Source organism: Cinclus cinclus, chromosome 4, assembly GCF_963662255.1.
Source record: "Cinclus cinclus chromosome 4, bCinCin1.1, whole genome shotgun sequence".
Classification (NCBI taxonomy): Eukaryota; Metazoa; Chordata; class Aves; order Passeriformes; family Cinclidae; genus Cinclus; species Cinclus cinclus.
Genome location: NC_085049.1, coordinates 10641287 through 10658156, shown reverse-complemented (window position 1 = coordinate 10658156; position 16870 = coordinate 10641287). Strand labels below are relative to the sequence as shown.

At 38.1% G+C, this 16870-nt stretch overlaps 1 protein-coding gene across 2 annotated transcripts in view; it reads left to right on the top strand.

Moving 5' to 3' along the window:
• The window catches only part of MAGI2 (membrane associated guanylate kinase, WW and PDZ domain containing 2), a 698568-nt gene that overhangs the window by 466349 nt on the left and 215349 nt on the right, over positions 1-16870 (top strand). For both annotated transcript variants that reach the window (XM_062490827.1, XM_062490826.1), the window contains exons 5-6: positions 2039-2252; positions 13687-13766. In XM_062490827.1, coding sequence (XP_062346811.1) covers positions 2039-2252; positions 13687-13766 — 294 coding nt within the window. The remainder of the gene's footprint in view (positions 1-2038; positions 2253-13686; positions 13767-16870) is intronic.

Below are 16870 nucleotides of genomic sequence, written 5' to 3'. Positions count from 1 at the left end.
TCATGTTTCCAAACAGCATAAAATTATTGTAATTCCACATAGTTCAAGCATGAGTTAAGATTAGCAACATGAGTTGCATGTGGATCTGGAGCTGTAGATCCTTACCCTTTCCAAGGCTGAATATGGGTTTTTTTCGTACTGTTCTGAAGGGTTGATGTGTCAGTGACAAAAGCATTTTTTAAGATCATGAAAGCTGTATAAACCTTTTATCCCCAAGAAGCAGCACCTTGTACTATGTCATGTAAAAAAAAAAAATTAATTTGCCACAATTTCTTTCTGATAAGTCTTGAGAAATATTTATAACCTCTGAAGAGTTTACATACAGGTGGTTTGATTCCTACCTCTAATCCTAAGAATTAGAATGAAGTGCAGTTATAGTTTCATGAGTCTTCCTCTTCTTTTTGTTTATTTTACAAAAAGACTAATTGCCTAATTGAGCAAATCATTTCAGAGGAAACTTAGGTGTGCAGAAATTAAGAATATTAAATTTTCTAAAAACCTAAATCATAGATATTTTGCTGAAACCAGAGTTGTGTTTGTCCTTTCCAAGTTTCTTTTCCCCGTGAAGTCTGGAAGATGTTGCTGTTATTTGCCATGAATCTCCTTGCGTGGTACTCCCTGTGCCCTAGGTTCCATTTCATCCAGCTGTGCCAATTGAGAACAGCTGGTTCATTTAAGTTTCACCTGACCTGTTCTCTGCACACCCCACCATCTTTAGCCCTATTGCTGATATTAATTATGTTAGTAATTTCATCATAGGTTTGTTTTTTTTACTAGTGGCTGAGGCAAAAAGAGCGCTAACTGCCTTGGCGTTTTTATGTGTTATAAACTATTAGCTTTCCTTCCTTCCTTCCCACACAGTAGAATGAATCTGCTTTTTATAGGATGATGACAATGGTGATGATGATGATTCCACTTAGAGAAAGTTTTCTTGTTAGCCCTAATGTCCTGACTGTGTCCCACTTCCTAGACTGACTGTTCTGTTTTGCCGTTAGATGCCGATGTTGTTTCTCTGTGTTCATCCTTAACAATTTAATCTAGTTTTCACCTTTTGTACAATTCTGTCTCAAATAGCAGATCATTGCAAATTCATCATTTAATTAAAACTATCTTTGATTTTACTTACTATTTTTCTTTTTCGTTAGAGCAGTTTGTACTTGCATTCTGAGTATTGCTTATTCAATCTTTACTAGTTCTCCTAAACTTTTTATCTCTTAACATTGCTCACCATAATATCACATTTATTGATTGTGTGGGTTAATTAAAATCTATGCCTTTATAAACAGCTTTTGTTGCTCTTCTCTCTTGCTGCTGTAAGCGTCACTAATTAGGACATTTCACCCAAGCTCTCTTCCACCTTCCTACATGTTTCACACAGGTATCTGCATAGTTCCTTGTTCTGGGTGCACTGTTAGATTATTTAATAAATTGTCATCTTCTTGAACTTTACTGTAGACTGCAGTGTGGACACGTTGAAACATTTGGTATTGGCTGTGGGAAATTAAGCCTCCCACAGGTCATATCAGCAATGAAATCACAACTACTTTCTATATGGTTAATATGTTGCTATGAGTTGATGGATGTCATTGGTTTCTTTGATATATGGATAGAGATAAAGCAATTAGTGCATGCATGTATTTTTTTTAAATGAAAAGGATCTGTAGTCTGTAGTAAAACAGCATGGTAGTTGTTTTATGTGTCGATATATATGTTTATTGAGTATAGTTTGAATAGTTAAGACATGAGACAGTAAAGCTGCTGGATATGAAGCTGCCTTCTGCTCAGTGCTTACTGCTAGTCTGGAAGGACTCCTGGGACAGAATGAGCCAGAACTCTTCACTAGTTTCTTGTTTCAGATTGGTTTTATTGCTTTGTTTTCTTTTGTTGGGTTCCAAATAAAAAGCATCATCAGAGGAACCCTTGTGTAAACCAGAAAGAAATTTTCTCTTAAGACTTGCAGTTCATAGAGACTTGCACCCAGTACATTCTTCACCATTAACTTGGATATCCAAAACCTGCAATTTTTCTTCTCTTGTAGAATCAAGTGAGCATGAAGACAAGAGTACAGCTGTCTCAGGTGAGGCATCTACCACCCAGCCTTGTCCTGCAACAGGATATGGTCAACCTGAAGAAGCAAAGGAGGATATGGATGTAACAAAACAGACTAAACCTGAAGAGAATGATGACTTGGGCCCACTGCCTGATAACTGGGAAATGGCTTATACAGAAAAGGGGGAGGTCTACTTTATTGAGTAAGTCTTATTTCTTCTTTTTTTTTAATAGCTGTTTTTTTTATTTAACTGGGTGGGAAAATGGTTTGTGTGGCAAAGTGGAGTGTTGAACTCCTCCTCATTAAAACAGCAGGAATGTTCTGGCTGTCAGGGCTCCTGAGGGCTAGTGGAAATTCCTGCATTAGTGATTTAGATAGAAGCCTGCTGGGTTTTATATAGGTAGCTGGTCTGCTTAGTTTGATGGCAGGAATTAAAGCTTTTGTTTCTTCTGTTGAAAGCAAGGCCTTCCTGCTCTTCTGTTACTTCCTGGGAAATAACACAATCACTGGTTTTGTCCTTCCTTATGTGGACAGAGGTGGAGAGTGTGAAGCTTTTTGACAGTTAAAGGAATGGAAAATGGGTGGACTAAAAACTAGCTAATGAACTGCAGAGGGAGACCATGCTGTATACAGAAATAGTAAAATAAATGAACAAACTATAAGGAGAATTAGTTATGTGTAGGAAGTTTTCCCTGTTGGTGTATTATACATACCTGTTACTAATTAGTAAACTCATTGAAGTAATGGATATGAAAGTTCTTTATGCTCTGTGTGCTGTCATTAAGCTGTTGGAGAGCTTTCAAAGGAGGGCCATGAGGATGGTGATGGGTCTGGAGGGGAATCCTTATGAGGTGTAGCTGAGGTCGCTTGGTTTGTTCAGCCTGGGGAAGAGGACACTGCAGGGAGAACCCATTGCAGCCTGCAGCTTCCTTGTATGAGGAAGAGGAGGGGTAGACACTGGTTTCACTCTTCGGTCGGGGACAGGACTCAAGGAAATGGCCTAAAACTGAGGCAGGGACGTTTAGATTGGATATCAGGAAAAAGTTTTTCACCACAGAAGGTGGTTGGGCACTGAACAGCTCCCCAGGAAATTGCCCAGTGCACCAGGCCTGACAGAATTAAGGGGGTTTGGACAAGGCTTTCAGGAACATGGTGTGATTGGAGTGTCCTGCACAGGGCCAGGAGTTGGACTTGATGATCTTGATGGATCCCTTCCAACTCAGCACATTCTATGATTCTGTGATTAATATACATTACCAGGATAAAAATACAGCAAGTTTCTGAGTTGGTATAACATTTTGTTCCTCAAATGAATAAAAGAGAATGGAAAAACCAACATTTTCATTAGTGAAACTCTACTACATAGGTCGAAGGAGCATTTATGTTTGCTTTAAGGAACTGCCTCAGTTTGGACCATTATCTGTTATTCTGATTATTAGTAGGTAAAAATAACATTTGGTGGTGTCAATAATGCTTTAAATACTAGATTTAATTTAAAATGTTGTGACTATCACATGAAGAATATTAAGAATAAAGTTTGTGCATGTGACTTTTTAATGAATACTAATGGCATGACCAACTATAGCTTCTGGCATATACAAGGCTGAAAATAGCAGTAACTATTAAAACGTAAGTGTGTTTGCTGAAAAGAACAAAAATATGCTTATTCTAGAAAAAGAATAATTATAATAACTTTGTTCAAGCAAGCAGAGAAGAGCTAGGATTACCTCAGGGCTAGTGTAAGCCCTTGTTTCCTTTTTACCTTACTCCCGTATTTAATTTTTCTGCACATACTGTATGCTGTGACAGAAAGCAAACTGAATTATATGGCACTTTTCTTTTACTTGTAGCAAAAACCTGTGGTACATTTGGGGAACAGGGGAAGGGATGATGGGTAGATCACTAAAACAGCAAACTGTAAGAGTAGTAAATACTGCAGGAGGTAATGTAATAGAAAATGGATATATATTTTGTAACAAATACAGTGAACACAAATAGCCCTGACACTCTACAGAGCAGCCATTGCACTCCTCAGATTCCTTTGATGTTACAGCTTACTTCTTGTCCTGGAAATGCTCTGGCTTACACTGCAGTTCTGACAATGCTCATCATTCACTTCCATTAAATGAATGTTATGTAAAGCAAAGAAATCAATCAGAGGTGCAGACTGGATAGAAGGGCTGTTGTAAGGGCTTTTTGCTTTTGTGATTATATTCTTGAACAATGTATTTGCAAAAAAAAGTGCAATTACACGTCTAAAAATACTAGATTATTTACTAGAATCCTAGCAAAAGCAACAACTCTCTGATCATTTCAGTTTTCACATTGCACAGTCTTCGCAGGGTTAAGTAGGAATGTAATGCTGTGGGGATGCTGTTAAATTGCCTCTTTGTTTACAAGTCACTTTGGTTAATGGCATGAAGAGACTCCATTTGCTTTCACAAAAAAACGGAAAGATAAAAAGACAACAAAAACCTATTTGTCTAACAACATCTCCCTGAACAGTAGTAAGGATTGTACTAGATTATTAAATAATAGATGAAAAACAAACATTTTTAAAGTGTACATCACAATGAGTGGGGGGAAAAAAGTCACACTAGGCAGCATCTTTTATTGCTTTATTTGAGGCTCATGTGAATTGTGCCTTTAAATGCTAAAGCCTTCCAACAACAAAGGATCTCAGGTTGTCACAGGTATACCCAAAGGTCTTAGATTTCATGACAGCATTTTCATTCATTCACCTCAAAATAACCTCTAAAATTCAGATGTGATCTCACTTATCAAAACTGCATCAGAATAGTGAGGCAGATTTACAGTGAGAGAGGAAGTGACTTCATAAGGGGAAAGATAATTGTCTTTAGACAGGATTATTTATTTGTTAATCATTAATGGTTCAGTTAGCATTTTGTAAAGCACAGTGGAAGGAATTTCCTCTGCCTCAATGACTACAAAGACAAAAAATTATCATCCACCAGATTCACTGAATGATTCAGAGGACTGTTTTACTTTAGAGCATGTCTTGGTCTGCTTCTTCCTTTCGTTCCCTTTTTGACATAGGTGCATGACCTTATGTTTACCTATTTTAGCATTGACAGGCAGAACAAGAGCATCTCTTCTTGCAACATACTACTTACCAGGGTTTCTGAGGAAGAGCCACTTAAGCACATTTCTTGGGCTGTTTCCAGCCTCCCTTACATATGAATCTGAATTTTCAAATACAGGCACATACTACACAAATAGGACTCCATCTCTTACATTTGGTTTCACTGAGAACATATGCTAATGAGAACATGCAATAATTAACAGACTGTATATAAATTGGAATGCCTTGAAAAAAACCTTCACTTTTGCTCCTTCTTTCCTGCTTTAAATATGCCTGATAGGTGTGGTATATTTTGGCATGCTTAAATAAATCATAGTCATCACTGATTTTTAGCTTTTCTCTCTCCGAGGGCTAAGGAAAGGCTGTGATTCCCCATCCTTCAGACTTTGCCTTGCCAACAACCCTCAAACCACATCCTAGAGACCCAAGCTGGTGTTGTCCTCACAAAGTCAGCAGATGCTGGCTCTGTAAGATCCCAAGCAATCGGTGTTTGCTGTGTTGGTTCAGTGCAATGCTGAAGTGAATAAAAAAGGACCAAGATTCTAGGTGCATGTGCTATCATGTGCAGTCATCCTGAAATGTGGCTCTCACCCAACTATCCAGCTGCAACCCAGGCATTATTACATCATGGGTTGTCCTATACAGTTGGCTACACATTTTAATGGGTTTTTTTTATAAAAGGCAGAATTGGTTTTCTCTCTCTCTCCAGCCTTCTCTCCACTCATAGGCAGCAAAACTCTGAAACGTCTGCAGGGACAGCAGGACATGAAACCTGAAGCTATTTGACTCTATACTGTTCAAGAGCATATATGGCTTCTTTTGCTTGTACTACATTAATTGTTTTCTTAGTGGAGAAAAGTCTAGAGTAAATGCAAACCACTATAGAATATTTTAAAGGATCATCTTTTTTTTTTTTACTTGTGCTGATGAATTTTAGGAGAATGTGGTTTAACACAAGGTTTAACAAACCACTTTCCAGTACATCTTGCAGACATTGTCTCTTACTACTTCAGCACCTACTCCTTAAAAGAGCATAGTCAGCATTGCTTTTTGGACCTGATGCAGTGTCTTTTCTAGTTGTTAAAGATTCTTTTTCTTTATGAAAGTACCATAAAAGACTGAAAAACAGCTATAATATAATCATTTGCCAAGGACTCTCCTTTTCACTGTAAAAAACAGCCATTAAGTTTTTTAATACAGCTGGTGCAATTTCAGGTGATATCTGAAGAGTACAGCTACAAGAATATTGCTATGGACTTCACTGGGATCAGTTTTTCTTCACAGTAGTTTTTAAGGCAGGAAAGTTTTTTGACTGCAGGAATAACATTTATCCCAACATCTTGTTCACCTGAAGAACCATGATATACTTAGTTGTTCCTGATTACTCCATCAGTTCACCATCAGAAAGCAGGACATTTTAGCTAAGCCTGGATAGACCATTATTATATTTTGAAGATACTAAAAGTACTGGGTAGAAGTATACCCTTCTACCTGCTCAAGATTACTTTCACGTCCTGCAGTAACTACAGGAACACTTAAAAGTTAGTTCGGCACTTCTGTGTGTATGTTGTATCATCAGAGTATCAATCAGTCCATGGTTGTCTGGATAGTTCTGCTACTTGAATTAAGCAGCAATTATGATGAAGGATTTTTTTATTTTTCCACATACTTTTATAATATTCACTTCTGGTGGGATTTTTCCTTGGGAAACAAGCCATCTTGTATTGGTATGATACATTATGTAGACAATTCTGATCAATCGGGGTCTTACGAATATCATTATAGTTGTCTGCACTTGGTTTTCTTTGTTTATATATTGGATTGGATCTGTCAGTTTTGGTCAGCATAAAAAATCAGATTTTTAATACACTTTGGACTTCAACATGACCTACAGCAAGACAGGCAGCCGAAAGAAACCAAGAGAGATCATCTCCCCTGAGACCACTTCCTTGCCTCATGACAAGTTAATTAGGAACATGAAGATGGTAGAACTGGAAAGGATTTACAGAATTGTGAATTCTTTTTTTTTTATTTTTATTCTTGTCTATTGATGCTATAAAGATATTATAAGTCGGTACTAGTGGTGTGCTGTCCCTTGCTCTCACTTGCTGGTTTTATCTGTGCTGACATCCAGGTCACACTGCCAGCTTAACTCCTGTTTCTTTCCTCACTTTCTTATTTCTGGTCTTTCCCCCAAAGATCTCTGCTGCTGTGCTCTGCAGAATTAATCTTCCAGCACATTTCCTCTGATATTTGTAGTGTTGTTATAACTTTTCTCCTTTGTATTTATTGAACTAGAAGAATCAGCTCACCTGCCTTGCCATATAGCATTAGGTATCTAACATAATCCAGTTGCCAAGACTCTTTCTGTGGTCAATGGAGGGAGATAATTACCTCCAGAGGCTGATTCATCCTGTCCATATATAAGGGCACATATAAATTTGCCAGAATATAGTTGTTTCTACCAGTAAATATGTCTCCAGATATCCAAAACTAAGTCTGCAGTAGTATGTAGTTTGTGTCAGGAGTATACTTTTGAAGGAAATCTTCTGGTTGTCTTCACACACTTTGATTTGGCTCACGTTTCAGTGTACCCACATTGAATTCCTTTCAGATGAAATGGAAAAGAAAATGGATCTCTGGGAGTTCACTTTGTTTTCTGCAACCTCTTGACCCTGAACTCTGTCCCTGAGAACAGATTTGAGTTAAAAGCAGTCTGAGCTCCTTCTGATCTAAACCATTTCCATAGCTAAATTAGCAATATCAGAAGACCGCAGAGTGAAACTCAGTGCTGATGACCCATCAGCCACAACTTCTAGGTTTTTTCAGGTGCCATGGGCTGCATGCCTGTGAATGTGGTGCAGTAGGTGAGCTCCTGCTGTGCCTCTTTTTGTTTAAATTCAAATGAAAAGCTTACAAGCTTGGAGAACATTTAGTGTGTAAAAAGATAGCTGAGAGAGAGATTCATTTGAAAAGTGACCTCCTGATCTATGCCAAAGCACCACTGTAGAAGCACAGCCCAAGACATCTCTATTATCATGACAGATATGACACAGAACTTGTTAAAACCAGGACCCTTCTGGAGTGACAGCCAAAAGCCATTTGGGAGATGACATACCAGCATTATGTCATTTAAGAGCATACGGTTAGGTGGTTCTGCTGGATGATAGGTAAGATAAATTATTCTGTATATGTGTCTCTCCCTTGAAGAGAGAAATCCTACATAATTAGCTATGTAATTTTTGTAGTCACATGAACTGAACCCCATTCTTTGTCAGAAATTAAACTGCCTCTAGTCAAAGAGAATTACTTCAACAGCAGAAATTACCATAGGAGACTTTAGGCATTTATATATTCCCCAAAAAGTCTTGCATAAGCATCTTCTGCTCCACTGAATGCCTAGAGGCAGCAGCACTGTCTCTGGGCTGAGTGCATAAGTGCTTATCTACTGCCCAAGGCCATCTAAGATTCACAGGATAGGAGCTCCCAAACCCGGGTCTCTTAAGGACCATGGACTCTGGGCACATCGTGAAATGCAAGGCAAGCTGGCAGTCACAGCTGCTGCCCTGCAAACCACTGCCAGAGGACAACTGCCTTTTGTATCTGTTCTTACATGTCTGCAAAATGTTTAGGTAGCATCCCACAACGCTACCTAAATTGGATGAGTTGCAAAATTGCTGGTTTAATCCTCTCTTTTCCTTTCTATGTCCCTCTGCACACAAATTACCTGAAGGTCATTATTGTACCACTTGAAAATCTCCGCAGATATGCAATGCTTCAGCATAAAGAAAAAGGAGGGAGATGTTAGCATTGTTGAAGTTAGGGGCCCTACAGAGCACTGTGGTTTTCTTCTCACATGCTTCCCTTTGCTCAAATTGTTAAATGTAATGTGTTCACAATTAAAACCCAAACAAACCCATATGGAATGTCCCCAAACAATGGAACAGCACACTGGTAAATGCCCATTTTGAAATGCTCTTCATATCATGCAAATCACATACCTTGCAAGATGCACAAGTTAGACTAAGTTTTCAGTGTTTTTAAGAGACATTAAGGCTATTCCTGTCAGTAAGTACTTTCTATATTTCTTTCAAAAACATTTCAAGAGATTGCCTGAAGGCTTTGTTAGTACAAGAAACTTTATCTATCAAACTGTTTTAAACTGACAGATTGTTAACACAAATCCATTATATTCAAATCTTAAGTAATGTAATATACTGTCTAACAAATAATTATAATAAAAAGATAATACTTTTTTAGATAAAAGCCACAATCCTAGTGTTTTTTACTTCCTAAAAATATCGAGTAGTATTCAGTGAGATTCCCAGAACGCCTCTTGTCCTGGAACCCAGCTCCAGAGCTATTAACAGGGAACCAGAGGCATTTCATCATTCTCTGTGAAGTCTTAGAAACAGAGCTACAAAGAAAATCTGGAGAAGAACATGAAGCTGAGTCAAGGCTTCTGGGGAGAATTCTGTGCTTTCTTTCCCTCTTTAAACCAGTTGAAGAACACTTTTTCCTCATGTATTTAAAACTGTGTGCAACTAATACCGGATGACTCTGATTATAATAAACTATTTCTGCTAGGCGCAAATACTTGGCAAAGAGAAAAGATTTAAGTTAGTTTAGCAATAATTATCTTATTGACTTTTGGCTCAAAATATTAAACTCCACTGCTTTACTGAATAACCTTTAAAAAAAAAAAGCAACTGCGATACACTTAGTACATTCAGTATATGCAGTTTCTATTTTGTGCATAAGTAACAAATTTGGATTAATTTTAAAAAGTTATTCTCTTTCCATGCTCCACCTCCTTGAAACAAGACCAAAACTATCCTTTGGTAAGGAAACTTTGCTTTCAAAGTCTCAAAAATTAGGATTTTACTGTTGAGTTTTAGAGAGATTCTTAGCCATGCATTGTTGATTTTTGTCAACACTTATCTCAGTAGTCCTAACTAGTAATCAGAATCATTTAAATTATGTAAAGATGGGCTTTCTAGGCGTGTTTTTAGTGATAAAGTACAGGTATTGCCAAGTTATGAAGATTGACACACATGATTAGACCTAGTGGTAAGGTAGGCAGGTTATGTCCCTACAAGGCTTTTAGTGCTTAAAAAGCATTCAGTGTGCACAGCCTATGCAGCAGATATGTGTTCATGTTGCCATTAGTGTTAATTTAACCAATTTACTGTTCCTTATGTCTCTTCTCCCATAGTTGAAGCTTTCCTATCAAGGCTTCCTTTAAATTATATTGAAAACAGTTTAGGAGATAAACGTTGTCTCCCTTTAGCTTTGGCAGATTCTAGTCCTTTGCACAGCTGAAGAGGGAATAGCTGACACAAGGGAGACTGGAAGAATACGCTGCCAAGTAAACCTCCTGTGCAGGACAGAGATAGACATGCATAAAAACCACGATGCTGTACTCCAGGGCTACTCATTTCCCTCCTTTACTGAGAGCAATGTGACAGCAGTCATGTCTGTCTTCCTTGAAGGAGTGTTTGTGTGTTGTGTGCTAAAATGATCCAAGCAAACTGCACAAGGGAGAGCATAAAAGGACATTGAAGGTACTATGGAGGTGTTAGAAGTTGGGCAGGGTTGATTCTGCGTTCTTTCAAGTCCTGCCTTCAGAGCAGGAAAGGATTTTTTACCCACTAGAACACTTGCCTTTAGAAGCCTTTAAAGACCCATTGCAAAAGTTGTTTAGTCCCACTGAATTATGTGTTTAGTATAGATTATAAAGTGGAGAGGCAGGGCAAGAGAAAAGGCACAGATGCAGGCAAGGAAAAGAGGGATGAATTTCAAAAGGTTCTTTGCTCCTGCAATTATTTGTTATAGGCAAAAGTTCTTGTGGATGAGTTTTGCTTTTACTAAGTAGCTGAACAGGTTTGACAGATATCACCTGGAAGAGGAGACTGAGTGTTGTAAGAGCTGATCTAAATGAAAGATCATCACCATTCTGTGAAAATTCACTGCAGACTGAAGGATTACTCTTCTGTTGGAAGAGCTGTTGATCTTTCTAGTTTTTTGGTGGTTTTTTTCATGGTTTTGTTTAATATGGCCATCTTGCACAAAACAGACATCATTCCTACTGGGCTTGTGGGAGCCACATTTATGTTTGAAGCGAAGGGTGACTGCTTGCTGTTCTCAGTTTCAGCAAAGCCTTGAAGGCTGTAATTCAACTAATTCACATTTTTAAATATTGATATTGAATTGGGCTTGTTTTCAGCTTGGCACATGTCTTTGAAGATACTTCAAAACTCTTTCTAAAAATATTACAGGGGTGTTTTCAGGGCTGGTGAATTGGCCTGGTCTGATGGGTGGACATTGGCCAGTTGACTTGCAACAGAGCTGGCTTTTAGTACTGTTGGTGTTGCTGGCTTGTTTGGTGGCTCTGGACAGTAATTTCATTACTCTGTGACTCCATTTGCTTGCGTCTAAAACAGGGGTGGTTATTTTTATATCCTTTGTAGAATGCTTTGAGATTTGCTCGATACCACAGCAAATGTTGCTAGTAATAGTCATATATATTGCTCTTTTAAAGCCATGGGAAGCTACCTGTGATTCTAGTTTAGTCCCTGCAGTCGGTGGGGGGGGGGGGGGGGGGGGGGGGGAGGGTGTGCCTGAAATTATTCCGAATTAAGAGCTGGGAGAGAGTGGCTGTTGTCCAGACATGCCCACACTCCAGAGATGCAACTGTAGCTCCCACAGGTATGTCCAAGCTGTCTCTGAGCTCTGGCACTGCTAATAGGGTTTGCTGGGTGGTGTGGAGCTCAGCAAGTGCTGCTGGATGCACCCAAGTAGCTCAGTGGATGCATGCTGGGATCATGAGTCCATGCTGAGCTCCATCCTGCAGCACTGACACTGTTGGAGCATCTCCCCCAGTTAATTTAAAGCTAGCTCAAGTATATCTGCAAAAGCTGTGGTTGTGCTGTGACTGCAGCATAAAAATGCACCCTACAGGAGAGCACAGGCAGCCAGAGCTTCCCAGAAAGTGTCTTAGTTACACTTGCAATCAAGCACAGGCTGCTGGCACAATTTCAAATTCACCTTACCTTTGGCTCATCACTCTTCATACTCTGCAAATATAGCTCAGCTCTCAAAGGAAAGGGTTTGTTTATCATCTTCACCTATCATGAGTGGTGTTCTAGACTAGATAATGCTTTTAAGAAAAAGTAATTTAAATGCCTCAATTTTCATTTTAGTTGCCATTTTATCCATACATAACTGATATGCCTTTTTTCCCATTCGAAATGTGGAGGAAGCTTTAACATGGTGACAGTTATGCTGAGAAGCAGGCACTGTCACTGTTTTGAGACAGAGAGAGAAATCAAGGCAGAGAAAAAAATTATCTGCCATGGAAAACAAGGTGGGAAGGAGGAATTGGTTCTATTTATTTATTTATTTATCCCTAGGGGAACCAGTGCTGTTAGGATCACATGGACTGTATCAGTAACTAACAAACTCACAAACAATTACATCCTAATCCATTTTTTTTGCCAGGTTCTGTTTTTGTACACCTTATGCCAATGTTTATAAGAGAAGTCCTAAGCACACTTTAAAATGACACTGCAAATTAATAATAAACTAAATAATTCAGTATTGTATGGAATGAGCTTCCTCCTAGGGTGTATCAGATAAATAAAACATGGGTTAGAAGTGTCTCTGAATGATGGTATTGTAGGAAAGGCATCTCGAAAAATCAAGGAGTAATGATCATATCATTTTCTGGTTTATAGGCTGCTTTAATATATTTACAATATTTGGCTCCAAATTTAATTGCTTATGGGTAAGGTATACATTGTGAGGATCTGGCTTTAACTCTCATTAGCTGTGCTAACTATCAATTCATTTGGCAAAATAATCTCCCAGAAAACAATTTGTGCCAGTTCAATGCTCTTTGATGGCTGATTTCTCAAAGATCTATTCTGAGTATAGAAAGGAGCCACATGATTCATTCAGCTTGTGCATATCTATTTTATCTCTATAGAAGGATTATATATGGAGAGATAAATGTTTGTTAAACAAAGTATCATTAATCACCCTGTCTGGAAATGTAGACTTTGCAGGAGCATGCTGTAATTTGCATCACTTTTGCTGTGCCTTGTCACTGCTGCTGGAGAGAAATAACAAACCTGTATTTATGAAAAGGACAGGTTTAAGATGAAAATAATTCTATCTGAAAACTGTGGGAATGGTACAGAATCCTGTCGCCTGCACTCGATCAACGGGAGAACACTGTATTTGTAATAAATTCCTTTTGCTCTGGATGAGTTCTGCATTTTCAATGAGGTTAACTTGGCAACATTCTAGTTGATTTTAATAAAAATAGCTGCTTTGAGGACAGGGAGCTGAGGTTGCCAAATTTACAACTGCCTTGCACAATTACTCTTACACCTCCTTCAGGGCTACTTAGAACCAGTAAGCAAATTAAGTGTATCGATTGCAATTTTGTTGGACTAACCCTTTTTTCTTAAGGAATAAACTTGATTCCTTTCAGTATGTGTCTGCTCAGAGTGATCTCTTTTCTTTTCAGCCATAACACAAAGACAACATCATGGCTGGATCCACGACTTGCGAAAAAGGCTAAACCTCCAGAAGAGTGCAAAGAAAATGGTAGGTGATTAAGTTTTCCTTGCAGCTCAGAGGGGATTTTCCTTTGTGTGTGTGTGTGTGTCTCTTTCAGTTCTTACAAAAATCAGGCGTTTGGGGGAATGATGAAAGGTGTTTAATTGCTGCTTTGGTTAGAAGCCATAAGTGATACTAGTTCTCAGTGTGCCATGTGTTTCTGCTTTTTATTCCCCTTTCTGATGCTATCCAAAGCTGAGGATCACAAGTGTGTTTTCTGCCTGTTGTGTGTGTGACTCCGGGACTGACCCTCTCCCTCATCTCCTACAGAGAACTTTGGTCTGCAGAACAGAATCCTTTTCAGATTCTGAGCTTTTAATCTACAGGCGATTCAGTGCATAAGGGAAGCTAGCAGCACCGTGGGAATATGAATATTGTTTGATTTGTATTTAAAGGTACAGTGCTATGCTATTTAGTAGCCAATTTAAACAAAATAGTGTCTGATAAAACAGGGTGTGGGAGGGAGAAAAGAGATCAGTGTCTGTCAGAGTTCAAGGCTGGATTTTGGGGGGTACTACATTGCTAATGCTTTAAAATTTGAAAGCATACATACTGCTGAGGATGCTTAAAGGAGCTGTAGCTGTTGTGCAGGAGAGATTATTTTACTGACAGATTCGGAGATTTGAAATAATGCAAATCGTATCAGTATAATTTCTAATTTTTCTCTGCTAAAGTTTATCAGTATTTAAAATCATTTCATAAAGTCAAGGCAAGAATGTGTTGTAATCGATCTGTTTCTGATAAGGGTTTTTTTCCATTCTTTTTTACTTCCATATCAGTTCTATTAGTCAGTTAAGATGCTGTGATTTCTAAAGACTGCTACTTTTTTTATTGTTGTGAGATACAGAGCATTAAATGCACGCATGCTACGTGAATTGATTCAAAGCATTTTAAAATATTTTAAATGTATTCATAAGTTTTCATGTACTGCATCTGATTTATTTTAAATTTTCCAAAATACATTCATTTGGTTAACGTAAATACTGTTAAGAGAAAGGAAACTCAAGGCTGATTAAGAGGTCACTGAGGAGGTGCTGGCTGTATGAATTGCAGGGTCAGTGGTCTGCTAAAAAATGTTTCTGGGTTGGATTTTTTTTTTGTAAATGGCTTTCTTTTGAAAGATTGCTATACTCCAAAAATAGCTTTCTTATTTCAGGAGCAATTCTGACGTTCTCTTCTGACATCAGAAATTACATGTCTGAATGATTTTGTGATGCTTATTCTAGCACGGACAACACAAGCTCCCAGACTAAATTCCACAGTGATTACCATTGAGGTCTGATACTGAAACAAAACAAGGGAACAGGAGCTTTGCTTTCTGAATCTCTCACATTACTTATATGAACCTATATTTTAGCCTGTTCCTTAGATAATACTAATGGGGGAAAAAAAGGGGGGGAAAAATCGCCAATATCTGTGGAGTAACATTGCACAGAGTTACTTGGAGTAAATATCTGTTGTGTTTGTTTGTCTTTTTCTGTAAACTGCTGTATACTGAGATCAGAACAGCACTGAGATGTTAAAAAAAAAAAATGCCTAAGTATCTGAAACAGTTTAAAATGAAATCAGTGCATTAAGGGAAAAAAACATTATTTTATCGTTACTTGACTATTGAAATATGGAATCACTGTAGTATGCTGGGTCATGTTGTTTTTAAGGTTGCTCAGCTCATTAATGCAAAGTACTTGAAGTGATGCATAAAAGACTTTAGGGAGAGATTTTCTATTCTTACAGTGATTGTTCTTCCAACATCCTCTCTTTTCTGAGGTTCTTCTGTTTTTCAAAAATGTCATTTGTCTTTTTTTTTTTTTTTAATCCAATACCTGCAGAGAAGAAAGTTCTTCAAAATCACTTATATGCCTTAAAATGACTGTACCTTGCTATGGAGGTCCAACACAAGGGACTTTGCTATAGCACACAAGGATTTGGAATTTTTGTTTAAATTTAATCTACCTTTAAGAATTAATTTCAGCTATGTGTTGGTAGATTTTTTTTTATGCCCAGCATATTTTCTGTTACACTTTGTGATTTATTCTGGCATATTTTACTCAGAGAAACAAAATTTTAGAAAGACATCAGTGTTTAGATAGGAAATTATACTTACCTTGATGCTTTATCACTACATGTATAACTCTTGCTTTTCATTGACATTCGTTTTGTCACATCTGAAACTTGTATTGATTCTGAGATACATTATGATGTCTTTATCATCTACCAGATTCTGCTATCCAATTTTCTTTGTGAATAACCCAACTTTTGTGTCTCCTTTCAGTGCAAATCCTGCCAAATCCTTCTTCCTTCTTCCACCAGCATGCAGTTCCCAAACCAGACATGTCCTAGCAGAGAACAATACCAATCCTGATGTTCTGGGCTGGTGATATTGAGGGCCCCCTCTGCTCCAGGCATTTCCTCTCTTCCACTTTCTTCTCTTCAGTACTCCTTTGACAAATATGATTTCTTCATATCTCTGGCTTCTGTAGCTGCAAATCCCAGCTCTTGCTCATTTCCTTTCGCAAAATCTGTATCAACCTTCCAGCGCATCCCTCCTCTTGCAAAATTTTCACATGCTATTGCCAAGAGATTGACAACCTCTACCAAGCCAAGCTTTCTTCACCTGCATGCTGTGGACTCTTTCTGGTTGTCTTTAATGACACCTGCTGCTCTAAATCCCTTTGTAGGTCAGGAGATTTTAAGCGCTGATCTTTATTTCTGTCTCTCTGTCGTGGAACTTCTGTGTGAGTTTCAGCAAATTACTTTGACTTTTGCTCTGTCAGACCTTCTTAGATGGCAGGACTTTGAAGCAAGAACTGCCTCTTACCCTCTGTTTTTATGGTGCCAATCTGAGTTTCATAACAGCAATGAGTAGAAATAGCTGGCAGTTCTACAATAACAGCTGCAATTCTCTACACATTTCTGATTTCCTGCACAAAATCTTGACCTTAACAGAAGTAATTGTGTTGTCCCTGCTTAAAATATTAATTACATATTTTCTTTGTTTTCTGAATTTAAATACTGTTTTAAATTCTTTTTTTCACAACAAAATTGGTTAGGAAATTATTATGTGTAGAGTACTAGGGAAGTTTTAGTTCTGC